The sequence below is a fragment of the Numenius arquata genome, chromosome Z (genome assembly GCF_964106895.1).
Source record: "Numenius arquata chromosome Z, bNumArq3.hap1.1, whole genome shotgun sequence".
Lineage (NCBI taxonomy): Eukaryota > Metazoa > Chordata > Aves > Charadriiformes > Scolopacidae > Numenius > Numenius arquata.
In genome coordinates, this window is record NC_133616.1 from 56,170,645 (window position 1) to 56,190,486 (window position 19,842).

At 39.7% G+C, this 19,842-nt stretch overlaps 1 protein-coding gene across 3 annotated transcripts in view; it reads right to left on the reverse strand.

Annotated features, from left to right (window-relative positions):
• Positions 1-17,553: 17,553 nt before the first annotated feature.
• The window catches only part of FBN2 (fibrillin 2), a 172,180-nt gene continuing 169,891 nt past the window's right edge, over positions 17,554-19,842 (reverse strand). Inside the window, exons 64-66 of one of the 3 annotated variants that reach the window (XM_074166567.1) lie at positions 19,343-19,506; positions 18,882-18,889; positions 17,554-17,928 (exon numbers count right to left, since the gene is read on the reverse strand). In XM_074166567.1, the coding sequence (XP_074022668.1) occupies positions 17,554-17,928; positions 18,882-18,889; positions 19,343-19,506 (547 nt within the window). Of the gene's footprint in view, positions 17,929-18,881; positions 18,890-19,331; positions 19,507-19,842 lie in introns of all 3 variants that reach the window. The other 2 variants (XM_074166568.1, XM_074166566.1) reach the window with 2 other exon arrangements.

Below are 19,842 nucleotides of genomic sequence, written 5' to 3' on the forward strand. Positions count from 1 at the left end.
TACACTTCTTGTATAATCTTTGTGGGATCCTATAAATCTTGCCTCCATATCTAAACCCTGGTTTATGTTCAGCTGGAGCGGGAGCTAGGCTTCAGGTCTGTGAGACTACGACGGCACTGAATGGTGTTCTGCTTCAGTGCAAGTGCTTTGCTTCCCTGTGGTGCAGGGCGAAAACTTCCTGGCACTTAGCAGTGCATCATCCAATCTTCCTTGCTGCTCTGCCTCTCGACAGGGTGGTGTGGAACAGGTTTTCAGGGTTAAGACTGGGAGGGGGCTGATGCCTGCATTTAGGAGAGAGGGGAACAAGCTGGTGGAAATCACCGCTTTGTTAACTTTTGAACTGGAAGAGTAAACGTTAAAGCAGTAGTGTGCACCTTCTCCAAACAGAAGCAGGAGAGACCTTTCGGAAGGTAAGCTGTCTTATATGCCCAGAGGCCCGTCTTGCAATGACAAAGAAACTGTGCTCTTAACCTGTTGGGCTGTATACACTTGCTGTTAAGGTGCACAACCAGAAGTTATCTGTGTGACCAGGCCCAAGTCAAGCCCGTGCTGACAGCTTACATCCCAGTTCTCGCTGGCGTCAGTAGGCACGGAACTGGAAGCTGAAAAAGGAATTTGAGAACAGTTTCTTGATCTGCTCTCTCTCTTCCACAAATGGTTGACTTTGCAGCTCCGGGAAATCTGCTTTCCACCCTGCCTCCCTTCCCTGCCAGTGCAGGCCCAGGGGTGGGAAGCTGCCATCCGTAGCCTGTGCGGCCATCTTTACCTCCACCTCACAATGTAATGGGGAGAGGGAAAATGTCAGGCAACGCTAAACTTAACTTTTTAACTGCCCTGTCTCCAAAGAGCCCCATTTCTCTCCCCTCACATCCCTCCTGCCCCTCGGGCCCCTGTCACCGCCCCTCTCGGTAGCCCCGCGCTCCTGTTGGCTGCAGGCGTCTCACCTCGTCCTCTTATTGGCTGCTGCGGGGCTGGGGGCGGGCCGGTAGGCCTGTCCCTCGCGGCGGCCGTTAAACCGTCGGCCCGCTGTGGGCCTGGGAGGGAGGCGGCGGCCGCTGGGGGTGACGGTCTCACTGAAGCCCCGGTTATTCGGTGCGTCGTGCGTTAAGCCTGCCCTTCTGTAAAATGCTCTGCTGTTTGCTGATGCGTAGTGTTGTGTGCTGCAAATGGATTTTGCTGTTAACAGGAATAAAAGGGCAGTAGGACCTGAGGGTGAGAGAAGGGCCTCACCACTCTGCTCCTACCCTACTGGGATCTTGGGAAAACTGACCCTGATGAGCTGTAGTCAAAACATATTCTAGTGTGAGGGTCTGGGTCTAAGCACCTCGTCTTCATAGTCCTTCAGTTCCTGTCCACGGTAATAATCCTGCTAATAAACCATGATTTTTTAATTTTTTAATTTTTTATTTTTTGTGTGAAAGAAACAGCAAATACTTTGTACAGTTTTCTGGGCATTCAAGCTGCAGTAGTAACGCCAGGTGGCACTATGGTCTTTCAATGTTTCGGGTAATGCCTGAAACTGCTAAGTCCAGTAATACTTTCTGCACTGTTCATTTGGTTTCATGGGCTAAACGACTTAGTGATTTGAATAAACTTAACGTGTACCCACATAATGGTAGTCTTTTGGATTAAATTTTTCATAATTTTGGCTGTGAATTGGAGAAAAGTTTTAATATTTTCCACCTCGCTGTGGGAAAAGTACTCTGGCTTTGTCCTAAAGAATGCAGATCTCCCTGCAGATGCTCCTGTTGAGTTCAAACAGCCTTTTTACCACCAAATAACCACCATTTCATAAAGCACTGGGTGATGCTTGCTTTTCTCTGTGGCTATGTCCAGCTGTGTTAACCTTAGAGAGCAGAAGGATAAACGATGCAGGCAGAGAGAGAGGTTAGAAAATAAAACAGATTGACATGTGCAATCTAGTTTCAGAGTGATCCATAACATTTCAACAAGGTATTTTTGCTTCATAAGTAACAAAAAAGACAAACGTCCGCCACCTTCTACAAGTACAGAGGTGGGAGCATGATGATAAAAGCTTTATGTCATCCCAAAATACTCAAGTACTGGCTATTTAAAGTATTGGAGGAAACTGAATAGAGTAGCACGAGGCATTTCCAAGCTCATTAAGCCTGAGAATAACTTTATCACTCTGTTGAAGTGCTTTACAACTAATAACTAAATCTTGGAACATCTCTCTGCAATTAAATTTGTGTCTGGAAAACAGATGGTAAAATGGAGTCACAAGCAAAGGATTTCCACAGTCTCCGGCTGAAAATTAGAGAGCTGGCATTAGCCTTGAAACATCCTCTCTCCGAGCTCTGTATGGTCATTCACTCTTTCAGACCAACATGCCTGGCTGGATGATTTAACAACAGTGTTGCAAATTATATGGACTCTTGAACAATTCCTTTGTACTACTGTTACTGATCACATAAATATTTAGAAGAGTATTAAAAAAAACAATTATACATTAAGCTAGGGCTGGGATATATGTACAAAAGAATATGCCAGATAATCCAAAGTTAGCGTATGTGTTTTATAAGTATTTTGACTAATTTAATGCAATTCATCTCTGATGAGCAGTGGGGGTAAAGAAAAAAAAAATCAAAACAGATGTGAAGTGCAAAAATATAAGCAAAAAATTAAACATTGTTGCTTGCAGCAAAACATAGTAGTTTAACCACCGGTAACCTAGAAATTATAGCAGGTCAAAGCACAGTGCCTGCCAAGAGAAGCTTGCACCTCAAAGGAAATGACATTTTATGGAGTCAACCAACAACAGCCATTCACAGTATTAACATATGAAATCAAGGCTAACCACAGAATAGTGTGGGCTTTCCCATAGGATTTTGGCTAACCTCATATAGAATTTCATTTTACTTTTGATTGCACAGTTGAGCGTTGTTAATTTTAAGAGTCTTTTTTCTCATTAAAATCTTTCTGTGTCCTTTAACTAGCAATAGTAGCATTTCAGACATGGTAGGATTTGTTGGGAAAATTCAAGCCAAACCTTACTAAGCACTCTCTATCCATGATATTTTTATTTTAATTGTACTTCAAGGTTTGGAGCTTACTGCTTTCTTGTTCCTGCCATGTTTGTAAACACCTAGAAAAATGAGTCTTGATTCTCAGCTAGGATCTGGGAGTTACCATGATGCAAATGATCCCAATGGGTAAAAAAAAAAAAAAAAAAAAGAGGTTATGATTACTTGTCAACTCTGGGAACTAAGCATCCTCTTGAGCCAGAAAACAGTTCTGACTTTTTCCATCCCTTACTTTGGCCAACCCTGAAAATCTTAGGTCATTCTAGAAAAAACATTCTGTCCCAGACACAAGAATTCATTTATAATTTGGAGCCTGTCTTTGCAAATGTGTTTGTGTGCCATCTCTCCAAATGCATCATAATCAAGCAATTTCCACTTTTCCATGAAGACAGGAAAAAAACCCTCCCTACTGCCTTCTATTCTTAAGCTGAAAAAGCTCAATTTTCTGAATCTCCTCTTACATATTACTCCAGCCCAGTCACCAGTCATCTGGTTACTATGCTGGCCTTGCTTACTTCCTTAGTTTTTTGCTGCAAGTGACTGAAGCCCATTTTATTGTTCTTCACATCTCTCGCTGGGATTTCCAGACTTCATCCCTGTACACTGGGTCAGTGTACTGGTGTTCCTCACGGGCAGCCAGTCCCTGCCTGTACCTTCTGTGTACTTGTGTTTGATTGCCTGTGGAGGTTGTTTCATCCGTGCTGGCTTTCTGCCATGCTCACTCAACTTCCTGCACATCTGATTGGAAGGTTTTTCTGCTTTTAAGAGGTTGTGGTTGAGTATCAGCTGGCTTTTCTGGGTCTCTTTGCCCTGCAGAGCACTCTCGTGTGGGAACCATTTACACAAGATCTTAGAAGAATCCAAAGTCTGCTCTCCTGAAGGACTAAGGCTGTAATTCTACCTTTTATCTTACTTGCTTTTCTCAGCATTCTAAACGACTCTCTTTGTCATAGTCACTGCAGCCAAGAAAGCTTGGCTTTTACATCCCCAGACAATTATTTCCTCTGAGAAAACAGAGTCAGTAGAGAGTTTGTCCTAGGTAGCTTTTTGAGCCACCACATCAAGAAATTATCACCAGGACACTCAAGAAATCTCTTGAATTGCTTTCCCAGCTGCACTGCCCTCGTGACATCGTGTCATAAGGGAGTTTTAAGAGGATGGGAATTTAAACGGCAACTATTAACTGTCACATTCAGTTCACCTAAGGATGAAATAAAGGTAGATAATGGATTAGAGAGATTAGGGAAGTGCAAGTTTTGGGTGTGAGAAGAAAATTGGGAGCTCAGAGTGTAATGACACAAGGGACAGTCTGAGAAGATGCATGAACCATGGAACGGAATCGGGAATAAATGAGTGCCAAGAAGAGGAGGAAGGCCACGTCTTTGTCACCTGTTTTTCTCTCACTTTTCTGGAGGGAAATTAAGGTTTTGCATGGAAAGATAAGTTAACATAAAAAGGCATAGGTGAAGTGTTACAGGATACCTGGAAGTGCGGATGTGGCGTCTTACTCAAATGACGGTGCATATGAAGGAAAAAATTTGTAGTGGAGGTAATCAGCCTAACATTTTGAATTATTATTCTTGTTATTCCATTTTCTGACAGAGCTGGTGCATAAAGTGTATGAATGCCCTCTGTGCATACTAATTTATTTTTTTTTAAAAAGCTCAGTGTACTAGGAAGTGCTTAAGGAATTTTGTGGGGTTTTTCCTCACTGTTTTTAATCTTTTTTTTCTTCATAATTAACCATTTAGTTATGGAATACTTCATATTGCTTGAATTATTGAAAATGTTGGATTTTGACAGCTTATGTGGATCAGATTCTGCACTCTGCTTCCTCCTGCTTTTTAACAAATCTTGCTTTTTGACTGGGTGACTGTAGAATATTTGTTCTTGGTTGCTTTCATAACCAGCTTTCGTCTTTGTGTGCTTGTTTGATGTGAACTGCAGTCTATGTCTGAATGCATAGTTCTTTGATAAGCTGCTATGTTAGCATCTGGCAGAGTCTCTGTGTATTTATGAGGATTGGTGATGAGTTTACTGCTTTTGGAGATGAGACTTCTGAATGTTATGGGGAAAAATACAGGAGAAGACGTGACACTAGGAAACCAAGAGAAAATTTTTTAAAAAATTGATGGCTGAAAGTGAAAAATGAAGAAAATCAGAGCGTTAATTGGGTACCAACACTAAGCAAAAGCAAAAATAAGCAGCTTTCCTAACCAGCTGATGATTATTTCACAAAAAATGTATATAGTATTAACTGGTGCTGCTGTTGATCTGAAGAGACATAAAGGGCTGAGAGAATTAAGAGTGGTTCCTTCTCATGTCTAGAAGACATTTCTATTATATCCATTTTGGAAAGTATTGTCGGAGCAATAGTGAAGGTAAATCTGGTACTGTGACTGTAACATTTTTGCATCTTCTATGAATAAATAGGTATGACCCAATTTTCTATGGATAAATAGGTATGTATGACCCAATTTTCTGTGATGTCAGTCTTGAAACTTTGCAGAAAGGATGGGTTTGGGTTTAGTTTTTTATTAGCCATGCCAAGCTGTATACGTATTTGAGGCCCATTTCATATTCTTTTTCACCAGTGTTTTGTCTCACAAGCAGCAATGTTTTGGTGGATTTTTAATGTAACTTTATGGGAACAAGAGCTTTTCAATTACTTGCTTTTCTGGTGCTCAATTCAAGCATTGGTTATTGTGGTTTGTTTTTCTTGGCTATTTCCTCTGGACTGTGCTTTCCTTAAGAACACATGTCCTGATGAAGGGTAGCTTAGTTTTCTTTTGCTGAAAGAAGTTGGGGAACATATAGGGTACACAGGATGTTAAATACAAACACAAATACATAAGAGCCAGTTCAGTCCATAAAAAAGAAAGGCTAGACCGAGAAGACACTGAAGAGCTTTACAGCATGGTGGATTCACATCAATGATGTGACAGTAATGCTATCATATTCTGTTCAGTGTTGCATGAAGCAAGTGTTGCTTCTCTTCTCAGGAGAGGAGTCTAGACTGAGGAAGTGGTGGATGTAACTCATGCCATTCAGAAGGAAACAAGACTCATCTGTGGTTAGCTCCATATTCCACAAACTCTTGTATTTTGAAGTGGGCACATTTATAAAGTTTACATCTGTGTTCTCAGCAGCTGAAAAATGACTTATAACTATCAAATTTCCTTTCAAACAGTCTACTTTCTACTTTCATCTTGGCTTTAAAACTGGATTCCAGGACAGCTACTGTTTAGCCAAAAAACAGCTGTTTTGAGACTGAATGGATCTTATTATTCTGTGGGATACTTAGAAATAGTGTTTCTTTGCATCATATGGTAAACAGGCAAAGGAATTTCAATCCATTAAGCACATCTGGTATACTTGGTATTTTGCATGGAGTAATATTAATAGATAGGCTACATTAGGAGCTATCCCAATGAAGCTCAGCTCTGATTCAAGAACAGCTATTTAAGAACATCTCTGTGTGGTTGATTGGTGTAACAATAGTACCCATTGTAAGGATTTCTCTGAATGTTAGGCATACTGAAGTGAAAAACTTAATATACTGTGCATTATATGTCCAGGAATTCAATGGATGATTCAGAAAAGTGCTTTTCTACAAAGTTCAGAGGCCTGTTGAGAAATAGTTCTCACTTTCCAGAGATGGGGATACTGTTGACTAAACTGGTCTGGTGATGTTATTCTTACTAATCAAGAGTGAGAGTCACAGAGCTGAGGTGTCTTAGTAGTGAGTCTGACCTTAAAAATACTGTAGTTATTTTCTTGCTTTTAATTTTTCTTTTTGAAGCTCTGAGCACCAATAAGTAAATTCAGTGACAGGCATTTCAAGCTGAATCTTTTTCTTAACTATCAATTTTCAGTCTCTAAGCTAACAAATGTTGGATTTTCTCAGGTTTTTACCTTTAATTTCTAGTTTATGACTTCTAAAAAAAGAGAAAAAAACCCATGTTTTACATATAATTGAATTCAATTCCTTCAGATAAATCTCTTAGCAGTATCATGTGTTACTAACTTTGTACGTGTTCATTGATCCAGAAATACACAACTTGTGGCCATTTGAAAAAATACTTTTTCTAAAACCTGTTTTAAAAAAGAAGTTGGATCCACTGTGTTACCTAGTTTGGTTTGTTTTAAATTGATCTGTGTCTAAGTGCATTGTTAATAAGTCAAATAGTTTACTGTTGTTCATAAACAATAGACATTTGATGAAATAATATACTTTCAGGAGTAACAAAGGAAAGAAGCACGTACACTTCCACATTGGCCTTACACACTCACTTTGGAGCATTATTACAGCTGTGTAACAAGACCAAAGAGAAGGTTTTACTTGAGACGTGCTGAAAGGGGCTTCAATTATTGTGGTAGGAATGGCACTGTTATGACCTGTTCTCATCAACACTTGTATAAAGATACAAAGACAATAAAAGCTCATGCTGGGAAATTCTAAATTAATACCTTTTTTAACCCTTCCCTCCAAAGCGGGGAGACTGCATGAGTTTACGTAAGCATAGATGATATAAACCTTAAGTATTACTTTCATTGTAAAGAAAACAGTAAGAGACAGGGATATGCATGGAAATTATAGAGGTAACTGATTGAAAACAGATGCCAGAAAGATTGATTTGAACCAAAATAATGTATGTTGGGCAATTCAGCACACAAGGCTGATGATATTAGTGTACTGAAGTTTATAGGAGAAACACTTAGCTGAAACACCTGGAATGGTGGGAGATGTGACTGTTTACTAAAATGCAAGTTCTGAGGGAAGATGTTTTGTTAATAACTTCCCCTGTCCCTTCTTCCAGTCATTGTTGGGAACTTCATAAAAGATTTTTAGACTAGACAGGAAATGTGGGCCATAGGGTAGATCATTTTGTTCAGTTAATGTTGCAAAATGGACAAAAATATGATTACAGTGTAAGGTGTGTGTTTAAAGTTATTGGCTAGATTTTAGGCTCACCTTTATATGAGCTGTCAAGAATTCTTCCATGGAGTTGAAGATACTAAGCCCAACACTGAAACAGGACATGTGGCGCTTGCCATATTGCAAGTTCTATGGAAGCTGAAGCTTTGCCTCATGTGTGTGCCTGCAAATTTTCTGAAGAAATGTAAACTTTTGTAGGCTTACTGAAAAATGAGAAAAATTTAACTGAAAGAATCAGAAAATATAACTGAAGATCATACGAATATGCCTTTTTTTCCACCCAATAAAAATGCCAGGATGGTGCTATTACTAGGGCTGGAATTTTCCTGCACATTTATTAGCTGATTTGCTATCATAGTTTGACTATACAAGTGAACAAATTTTAATTTAGAAAAAGTCTTCCTTGAAATACGTAATCTTAATATGTGCAGTGACCTAGTCTATTGGAGGCCTTATCTGAAAATTAGAAAGGGATTTGAGAAGACGTACTGAGGGAAAATAAAGACTGCAGCAAACTCATGAATGAATGTATTAGGTTCTTCATCTGTGTATTTGAGTCAATGCCATGAAAATAAGGCATCCAGCAACACTGTGCCAAATAATAGCAGGCATTTTACAGTATACTTGCCTTCAAAAATGTGTCACAGAAATTGTTAAGTTAGTGTTTGCATAATTTATGAGTAATGTAGATGGAAAAAGAAAGGAACTCTGTGACTGCCAGATGGTGTGGGACTGCAGACTTGTCTCCAGTACTGAAGATTGTGGTTGCCTATAAAACTAGGACCAGGAAACAAGTGCAGCTTGGATGTTGCTTTTGCAAGAGCAGGCTAAGGCTATGCTTTACGTAGTGCTGAGTCAGTAAGGCTGAGGGAGACTGGTGCTGGCAATTTAATCTTTGTTTTGAATACTTAAGCATATAATATGAAGTTTATATGATATTAGAAGGCGGTTTGGAAGAGGTAGGAATTGTTGGGTTTTGCAACAGTTCACCTCAAAATTCCCAAGTTTGATCACTTCATCATGGGTTAATTGTGCTTACATCCAGGTAAAAATATGTGCAAAAAATGGTAATATAAACTTACTATCTCATTATAGCATACCAAGTGAGTTATATTTGTGCTAAACAACTTTTTCCTCACTGATGTTAAACTGAAAAGTTTACAGGTGACTCAGGCCATAGCTTATTTGTGCCTGTCAATGTTGTGTGGGAGCTGTACTGCTTATGTTTTCATTGTTTCTTATCTGAGATACTCATAACTGTCCTTATTTCTGATTTTTAAGAATTTAGGGCTTTCAGAAATGTTACATGAGTGGGTGAGAAGAGCACAATTACCTTTTATGCTTGGGGGTGAACTACTTTGCAGGCTTTCTATTGAATTCGTAACTTTTTAATCAGTTATTTCTTGGCTACTGTCAGCCTTCTGCTGTTTTTCTGCAGCAGACAAAACAGCAATTAAACTTGTGCCTTTTGGTGATATGGTTGATCTCTGTGTTGATTTCTATCTTAAAGTAACATTTTTCAAAAAAACTGGAATGTGCACTTGAAGGTTATGGCATGGTGGTTATTTGACACCACTTCCACCTGCCTTTTTTTGTTCCTCAGTGATGAGTACAAGTCTAAAAGGATAGAGTAGAGAGAAGGACAATGGACTTCCATAAGCTATCTCCACAAGAAGAACGGTAAGACCTAGAGATACGACAAGTATTTTACAGAATTCAGAGATCCATGTTTAAGTCCTGGTTACTTGCATCACTTAGATATATAATGCATTATTTTTGCTAAATAAATATATGGGACTCGAGTCCTGTCTTCAGAATCTGTATGTATTCTTTGGCTTCAAACCACAAGCCAGGCCTTGAGAAAACATCTGGTATTCAGCTGTCAGTTTGGTGATCTGGCCTAAAATTCAGATTATTTCCAAAATTCTGGTGTATCAGGGGCAGTAATTCAGCAGTTCTCTTCATTGCAGAGAAGAAGGAGTGTCTGTGTAGCTATGTGCATATGTATGCTCTCTGGGGTTTTTTAGATTTATTTTCTTTTTGGCAGCTTGCTAGTAGTCTTGTCCCACGGCAAATCTTAGTGGCAACTAACAGGATTTTGTTGAGTCTGCATTGGGCAAAAAAATGCTACAGGATGAAGTATGGAAATATCAGATATTTCTGTAAGTATGTAAGCACTATCAAAATACCAGAAAGTGGATAAAACTGCAGTAATGTAATATTGCCAGCAGTAAAAAGATAGATGTGTTACTGTTAATGGAAAGTTAATAAAAGTATTTAAGATTTACTTTATGTAAGAACATCTTTAGACATAGGACTTTAAAATGTACAGTGCAATAAAAATATGGTGGTTTTTTTTTTTCTTGTTCAGATATAGTAGGAACCGAGTGCTCCCATCTGGCAGTTTTCTTGTCTGGACTTCAACAGTCTTAGCTTTCCCTGTGCATTAATACTCCTGCTGGTAAAACAGTGAAAATGGTTATACTTTTAAATTTGTATTAGTTCCTTAAAGTTACTTTAGATCTATGTATGCTTCCCACTTTTAGTGCCTCCGCATATTCAATTACTATTCATATGTCTGACTGGACTTCAAACCCCTGAGGACATGTCCTGTGTTTCTCATTCATTGTGAGTAATGCTCACTGTGTCATTTTTTCATACTTTCTTCATGGTGTCTAAGCAGTGGTTTCTAAGGTTAGCTAGATTTGAGGTAGCTGTGGATACTTATGTTTAGGATATACTGTAGTACAACGTAGACACGCTCTGATGCATGGAAGTGCTGCTGAGCCCCTGCTTGGCCTTGGAGTTCAGAATTTTGAACCTCAAAATCCCTGCTTGGGTAACAAGTACTTTTTGAGGTGTTGAAGTGATGGCACACCACCAGCTGTTTCTGCTGGCATTCTTTGTATCTCAAGATATGGTTTTGGCTGTGGATAGAAGCACCTCATTCTTGACAAGCACAAGCAGAAAGGACACTTGCGTGTACTGAAATCATTTACAAATACACAGGTTAAGCATTTCTGTGACCACCTGTGATGACGTACAGTTGGCGTTCTTGGAACAAGCTTCACAGGTCATGTGGGAAATCACCTCCTTCATCAGTTCTGTAAGGCTACGGAAGCAAAGAACTCATTTTCTATCTCTGCTATAGCAATTTGGTGGCAAATGCATAAGCAGTTGCTCTTGGGACTAGGATTTTATTTTAGGTACCAAATGTTGTATTTCCGCTCTCTCGTGTTTTCCTTCTCTGCAGCTTTAAGGAGTGTGAATGTAGTTATGAATCTTCATCACCTGAGAGTAAAGTTCATGAATCCAGCCCTTTTCTTGGATTTAAGACTTCCCTGTTTTGCAGCACTGATTAGTTTAGGTGCTTAGGCTTCATTTGTAACACATGGGAAGACTTAAGAAACACAATTAGGGCAGTGAGATTTTTGCTATATTTAGTTTTGCAGTACATTGCCACTTCTGAATTCTTCTGTACAAAGGCAGATACTTCAGCTGTTTGCAGACCACATTCATTACACCAAAGTTTAACTGGTGATTCCAAGTCAGTCTAATAAAATCCCGTAGAAAAATAGTCCTTTCTAGAATGCTGACTGAAGAGCCTGGCCTATAAAAAGCTGTTACAGCCCATCCTGTCAGAGACGGAACATGAAATAACTGTGTGTTTGAATTGCTGCAGCGTTATTGCTGGCTAGATTAAGAGGTGTGGCTGTGAAGAAAGGACATGATGTGCTCAGAAATAATTACTGGCTGCGTAGACTCAGCAATGCTCCCAGCAATGTTCCTGTTTCTGCTGAATTGGAGCCATGCTTGAGGAAAAAGGAGGAGCCTTAAAATGTCTGTACACACTTCTTAGAGACTTTGACACATACATAGAGGTCAAACTCTCTGGAGCATTTGAGGATAGGAAAGGAGGCATGCATTTCTTGATGTGCCGAGTAACTTGGGATCAGAATAGATCATGCTGAACTTTAGTATACCGGCTTGCTAGCAAAGCAGATGTTTAGATCTAGAGCTGAGGGGCTGAGTCCTTGCGGTAAAGCTGTAAAGAACCAAAATACTTCCCTCAAAAAGAAAATTTACTTTATCAATTATTTATGCATATATATTTTAAAATTGATATAATGAGGAAGTATCGTAGACTTGCTAGAATAGCTGGAGTGTACTGGTGAAGTCTCCACTTTCTAGGCCTAACTTAGGTGTTACCTTTACTTACTAAAATCTTGTGTCAAGTTGCTAAGAGATTTATACTGCAGCCTCTCTTAAATTGCAAGATGATTTTAATTTTACTGTTAGCAATAAATTTTTGGGGTTTATAGCTTTCTGGAACATTAGTCTTCCTGTAGTCAGCTTTCTCATTAAATGTTTAGAAATTAAAAGGCTAAAGGGTTTTAAAGGGTAGAGTTTGGAGAAATGGGTACACGAATATATATACCCAATAGGTTGGGTAACAGGAAGTCCCTCTGTTTTGTATTTCTTGTTTGGGCTTCTTTTTTTTAATCCAAGATAATTTTTCATCTGGATTTTAAGCTGGGGGTGACTTCCTGGGTATTGCACATAACTGTCTTGTGCATTTTAAGACTGTAGGGGATCACAGAATCAGGAAGGGACCTCTGGAGATCCAACCCCCCTGCCAAAGCAGGTCCACCTAGAACATAGGAACATATCCAGGTGGGTTTTGAATGTCTCCGGAGAAGGAGACTCCACGACCTCTCTGGGCAGCCTGTTCCAGTGGTCTGCCACCCTTAAAGTAAAGAAGTTCCTCCTCATGTTTAGGTGGAACTTCTTACGTTCAAGTTTGTGCCCATTTCCTCTTGTCACCAGTGAAAAAAGGCTGGCCCCATCCTCTTGACACCCACCCTTTAAGTATTTATAGGTGTTGATCAGATCCCCCCTCAGCCTTCTCTTCTCTAGACTAAAAAGACCCAAGTCCCTCAGCCTTTCCTCATAAGAGAGATGCTTCAGGCCCCTAATCATCTTTGTAGCCCTCTGCTGTACCCTCTCCAGCAGTTCCCTGTCCTTCTTGAACTGGGGAGCCCAGAACTGGACACAGTGCTCCAGATGGGGCCTCACCAGGGCAGAGTAGAGGGGGAGGATGACCCATCTCGATCTGCTGGTCACACTTTTCACGACACACCCCAGGATGCCATTGGCCTTCTTGGCCACAAGGGCACATTGTCGGCTCAATCATCCTATTGTCCACCAGGACTCCTAGGTCTTTCTCCTCAGAAGTGCTCTGCAGCAGATCAGCCCCCAACCTGTACTGGTGCATGGGCTTATTTCGCCCCAGGTGCAGCACCCTACACTTGCCTTTATCAAAGTACATCAGGTTCCTCTCTGCCCAACTCTCCAGCCTGTCCAGGTCTTGCTGTATGGCGGCACAGCCTTCCGGTGTGTCAGCCACCCCTCCCAGTTTCCATCCCTTCATCCAGGTCATTCATGAATATATTGAAGAGGACTGGACCCCATACTGACCCCTGGGGGACTCCACTTGTTACGGACCTCCAACTAGATTTTGTGACCCTATTAACAACCCTCTGAGCTCAGTCTTTTAGCCAGGTTTCAATCTACCTCACTGTCTATTCTTCTAAGCCATACTTCCTAAGCTTACCTATGAGGATACTGTGGGAGACTGTCAAAAGCCTTGCTGAAGTCAAGGTAGACAACATCCACCGCCCTCCCATCATCTATCCAATCAGTCATGCCATCATAGAAGGCTATGAGGTTAGTCAGACATGACTTCCCCTTGGTGAATCCGTGTTGACTACTTCTGATAGCTTTCTTTTCCTCCATATGCTTTGAGTTGACACCCAGAACGAGTCGTTCCATCATCTTTCCAGGGATGGAGGTGAAACTGACCAGCCTGTAGTTTCCTGGGTCCTCCTTCTTGCCCTTTTTGAAGACTGGGATGACACTGGGTTTCCTCCAGTCCTCAGGCACCTCGCCTGTTCTCCAGGACCTTTTGAAGCTGATGGAGAGCAGCTCAGCAATGACTTCTGCCAGCTCCCTCAGCCCTCGTGGGTGCTCATGGACATGCTCATCAGGACTCATGGACTTGTGGGTATCCAGTTTACTTAACTGCTCCTTAACTTGGTCTTCCTCCACCAAAGGAAAGTTTTCCTTTGTCCAGACTTTCTCTGATTCTTCCAAATTCTGTGGCTCCTCAAGGCTGGCCTGAGCAGTAAAGACTGAAGCAAAAAAGGCATTCAGCAACTCTGCCTTCTCTGCATCCTCCGTTACCATGGCACCCGATAATTCTGCATTTCTAGTAAAGGGATAAGCGGGTTTTTTGTTCTTTGTACTTACTGTATGATTAGTTAACACAGGTGTTATCTGATGATAATTTCTTGTTTAGAAAAAAAGCTTTAAATCTACTAAGTGTGCATAGTATATGCAAATCATCTGTCTACCGATAAAATCCTCCAGAACTTGTAGCCTCAGAGGAGTCATCAAGAGTGTTGCTACTATTTTCTCTCCTTTTTTGAGACTTGGCAACAAAGGGTAATGCTTTACTGGGTTCAGTCTGTTGGCTTTTCTTGCCATAACTGTTTCCTGGAAAGCTCCCATTTTGGACAGAGAGTAGCCTTCTTGGAAACTAGCTGTTAGAGCTGTTAAGTCTTGAGTCAGTGCCGTACTGGATGTATTTATCAGATCTCTAGTTTTTTTAGTTCTGTAGATGTCAGTCATTTTATCTAGAAGCAGCTCTGAATCATAATGAAACTTGCATGACCATATTTGAAGGTAATGTGAAGTAAGTATGGTTCTAGGCAATTTTATATTTTCTTGTTTACATTGATGCACTATTAAATGTCAGATAAAGCTGACTACATATGTAGGTTTCAAGGAATACCCAAGGCAAGTAACTCTCCATCAAATAAATCAGTAATTCAGAAAATAATTACAATGCTGTAACTCCTGATTATTTTCTTTCGTGAGTGAAATTTAAGTGTATGATTCCTTTTAAAACTTACATTTCTTTTATTACTTTATGAATATTTTAGTAAAGAGGGAGGGACAGCAGGGTGGCAGGAAAAGTATGCTAGCCTGGATCTTTGAAAGCATGGGGAAGAGCAGATTTATGCAGAAAAAAGGGTCTCAAACACTAGGGAAACTCATTGTTACTGCATCTAGTCATTAGAACCTTAGACCTGCAACTTGGATTTTAATGCAATTAACTGGTGGAGTGCCACTCCCTCCCAAGAAGGAGAACAGAATATGTAGGGCTAAGTCTGCTTAAGTCCTATATTCAGAAACTAAAGAGTACCTGTAAAACAAGCAGTTTGCATCTTAATTCAGTGCGTAAGCCAATGTGGTTTTTTTTCCCTTTCTCTAGCTATTATCGCTGTGACAAAAACATACAGTCAGTATTGGCTATTACTTAAAGCCAATCACCAGCTTAACTCTGAATGGAATAAAAAGGCAGTGTAGCTTATGTAATGGGGTCTTTGTGGAAACTCTTCATATTTTAAGAAAAAACATTTTTTGTACTGTTGAGTTTGACTGTGCGTACCTAATGAAGGGCACTCAAGGAAGGGAATGCTAGAAAGCAGAAGTACCTTCACTGGTGGTCTTACCAGGTTTTTGCTCTCCAGGTAGGTGGAGGTTTTACACCCCTACTCTTAAATGTATGGGGATTATTTTTTTAGAGCTGAATTATCAAACTTAAATTGTGATGGTCCTTCAGCCCTCATTACACAGATAAGCAAAACCCCTTTGCAATGCCAGCCCGCTGTAACCTAATACACGACAGATTTTGAGGGAGTTGAGGCAGTTTTAACTTTGTAAGGAGAGTTTAATTCCCGTGTTTCAGCTCTGTCATGACAGAGAAACTAAGCCATCAAATGCTGTATAGCATTAAACGTGAGTGGTTTGCACTATATCAGCTCCTTTTTCTGCTCTGAAATCCTTCAGATTTACAATTAGATGTTCATTTTGTGTAAAGACCAGAGACATTTCAAAGAAAAAAAATAACCCAAAATAAGCTTTATTGCAAGGAAAGTGTTGTCTTACTGATACAGACCTTAACACAAAACTTCTTTTTCTTACAAACATTTGATTAAAAATGTACAAATTTTCTTTTTCTTTTCCAAATCCCCAAACTCAAAAAAAGAAAAGAAAAGAAAAGAAAAATCACTGAGTATAACTTGATATAATCTTTGGTCAGCACTGATACGCGACTGAAACAATCCTGGAGTCAGTATGTGCTTTGGCTATTTTCACATATGAGATTCTGTTACATGACTAGTTACAGGCACCAGCTGTCCAAAAAAGCACCATTGAGACATACACTTAACACATAATGGTACGACATTTTTCAAAAAATTACTAAAGTAAACTATATGTCAACTCATTGTACAAACATCTTTCTTAAAAAATAAGCTATGATAAAATGAGGCGTACGGTGTATAACTACAGTATTAATGAAACTTCTAAGAAATGGATTTCAAATACACATTTTCCTTGTCTGCGCTGCATAATTAGTTTGCACATATGGCAGTCCTGATACAGCTCTCAGTTTTTAGTAAATGCACCATTAATTCAAGCCAGCACCAAACAGTATGAAACATCACGCGTTGCCTTCAGAGAGACATTATTTTCTTCAGCTGCCTACAGTAATGCAAGTTTGTAGAGCACCCTTTCTGAGAATGAGGTGTGGTTGCATGTGTGGTTCCTTGAGGTTATTGGAAGTACAGTACAGTTTGGTTCTGCAATTCTAATGGTATTAAAAGCAGTCAAGGTATTTTGCTACAGTGGTTGTACCTCTTGTTCCATTATTTGATATGGCTGATTCAGAATACAATCTTATTGAGCTGCTGTGAAGTATGATCTCTGCAGAGACTGATATTGTAATTCTTGTCATTTAAGACTCTTTTTTTTCTTTTTTTTTTGAATACTCAAAGTTTTGCAAAAGCACTTTAGAATATCCAGAAGATGTACTACAGTGCTCTTTCAGCTCTGATACATTTTTAAAATTACTTATATACTATTTGGATGACTGGCCCAAAAACAAAAGGAAACATCTTTCAAATCTATTTTTTTTTTTAATTAAGAAAGTACCTCTAAAATGTTATAGCTCAAATTTATAAATCTAAAGAAAAACAAGCAAGTTTCCCTTTTTGTTTACATAATTTGATATTTTCTCCATATATTACTGCATTAAAAATAAATAAACTTCTATATTTTTTTTTAATTAGGAACTATAGCAAAATACCCAAAGTGTTACAGACTGCTAACAGGAAAAAATAGCTCACATTTTTGTGCCATTTAGTGCCATATGATGACTTCTTGAACTTTAGCTTTTTAATATACTTTAAATTGAGGTTATATAAAAGATACAGTAACCATGATCGCCATTGTAATCAAAGTTTTGGCGGTGGCGGAGTCTAAGTTACCCTCCTGCAAGGGTGGTTCTGCAGTCTCGGCAGGATGAAACGAAAGAGGTCTTTCCCTTTCCCTTCCTCCCCCAAAAGTCAGTGACTGTTTCAAAGCCTTTAAAAAGAGATATGCTCAGGTGGGTAGATAGGTGAACAGAAGTGACTAAAGAATTGGATTCAGTCTGGAAGACGGCTAATAGAGGTCTATCCACAGCCTCATTCTGAGAGCTTCCCCGAGCTCTCCTAGGAGGTAGTTGTCCTCATTGCTCTCTTCCAGTTTCTTTAGCTCCTTTTTCTTATATAGAGGAATGCTTGTGATTTCCAGTGTGTGAGTTCCAGGCACTGACTTTTTCTTGACTGTGTGCAAATAACTCAGTCCATCCCTCTGATGGATTCGAAAGATGCCATCATCGTTGCCATGCGAGATGATGTAGCGCACATGGTTGGTGAGAGGCTCAATGGCTGGCAGGAGTTCTAGGATGTGCTTCTTGTTGTCAAGCCTGGAAATGTTGATTCTCATCTTCAAAGGACTATCCATGTCTAGACTTTCCAAGCTAATCTGCTCAATCTGAAGTAAAGGAGGAAAGATTGTTTAGAGCAGGAGAGAAAGAGAGATTCATTTCCATCAAGAGAAGACTAATATGTGATTATTAACAGTTTCTGCATTTGTCACAATCTAGCTGAGAAAGAAGCAATTGTAAATCTTTTCCACCTGGGAAAACTGCTTGATTCCATATAACAAACCCTGTAAATCTTACAGGCTTCTCACACAGGCTTACCAGGATACTTAAAGTTACAGCATCAGGTCTACAGAGGGGGCTCAGATTTCCGATTCTACTCAGAATCTGTTTAACTTCATGCTTGTGAAAAATCAATGTAAATAAGAGACCTATGTTTACCACTGCAGTAAATAAAGACTGTACACAAGGAACAGTTTTGTTCTTATGATCAACTTCAATAAGGAACGCTACAGAAATACCACAACACTGGGAATTCCCACTGTTTTAATGAATACAAAAACAAGCAGTGTCAGCATTTGGTGATGAGAAAGTACAAAGGAAATTGAACTAAGGAGAGAACTGCTGTATTGTTAGCCTTCTACAGAAAGGGCTATTATGTCACATTGTCCGATTACATCTTACTTGGACTACTGAAAGGAGTGTGGAATAAAGTCCCAGCATTGTTTTTCTCACAAATCAGTCATGTGTTCTTTTTTAATTTGAGCCTCAGTATACTTGTGCTGCAGGTATGAATCTGTCCAGAGGTGTTAGCTCTGAACACACTTGAGGGCGGGGGGTGGATGTGGGGGGGAAATCAAAAATACAGATTTTAAGTGCCAACACTATATCCTTTAGAGCAGGAATTGTAGGATTCCTGTCTTCTTCAGATCCTTTGCCAATACAAGAACTGGCTTTGATGGCACCATGCAAAGTAGCGTGTACTAACACTGGAGCTTCAGGATTGTTTTATGTCCTTACCTTTTTAGAAAGGAGACTTGTTTCCCCACTCTTTCAATGTAACTTGTGTGGCTAACACATTGCACCATTTTAGCTGAGGGTTTCATTTTGCCTCTTTGCATTACACAACCCTTGTACTACTGAAGGACTGTCTGTTTGTGTGCCCACCCCTAAACTGAGTCAGTTTCCTATTACTGCAGATTCCAAGACCAGAGCTAATGCTATGGGACAACATCCTATCATACAGATAATGCAGATATCAGATACACAGGTATACTCTTCTAACTTTTGAATAAAAGCATCTAAAAGGTGTTAAGAGTAGGGCTGTCCTTTCATGAGTATCCCATAAGTTATTTTGCTAAGCTCACAAATGCAATAAGAAAAAAAAATTAAGTCTGAAGGGTAATTCTCTAATACCCTTGGTAATTCTGCAAATATTGGACTTAAGTGTATCAGCTAGGTCAGGGACTCTAGTCCCCCACAACTGTGAGCAACCATGAATAGACACTTAAACTAAAATGGTACGTACAGTGTCATTAACACTTCTCTTCTTCCTGTTGTCTTTTTTGGAATAGCCATTGATTTTACACTCATAACAAGCTTCAGGGGACAAAGCATTCTCTTCATCAGCATCTCCATCCAGTGGCAGGTACTGGCCTTTGTTAAATCCCATCCCTGAGACACAGTGGCTGTTGAATAAAAACATCTGTTTCAGTTACTTCTTGCAGTTTTATGAACTGTCGTGTTAAATGTAAAGTGAGTGTATGTAATCTGTACCACAGTGTCTGTATCCCCTTCTTTTCCCTTAGCAGGAGCTCTCTTATTAATTTTCTTCACACTAGTGTGGCATACTGAATGAAATACAACCATTGGCTGAAGGCCTGCAGGCTTTTCTAATTTTCAGATTTTACAAAGAAAGAGAAAAAAAACTGTCCTGAGCTTTGGAACTAAAGAATTTAGCCATTGTCATGTACCAGAACAATGTTACTTTGTGTTCAGTGTTCTAGGTTGATCAGTGTGGCTTA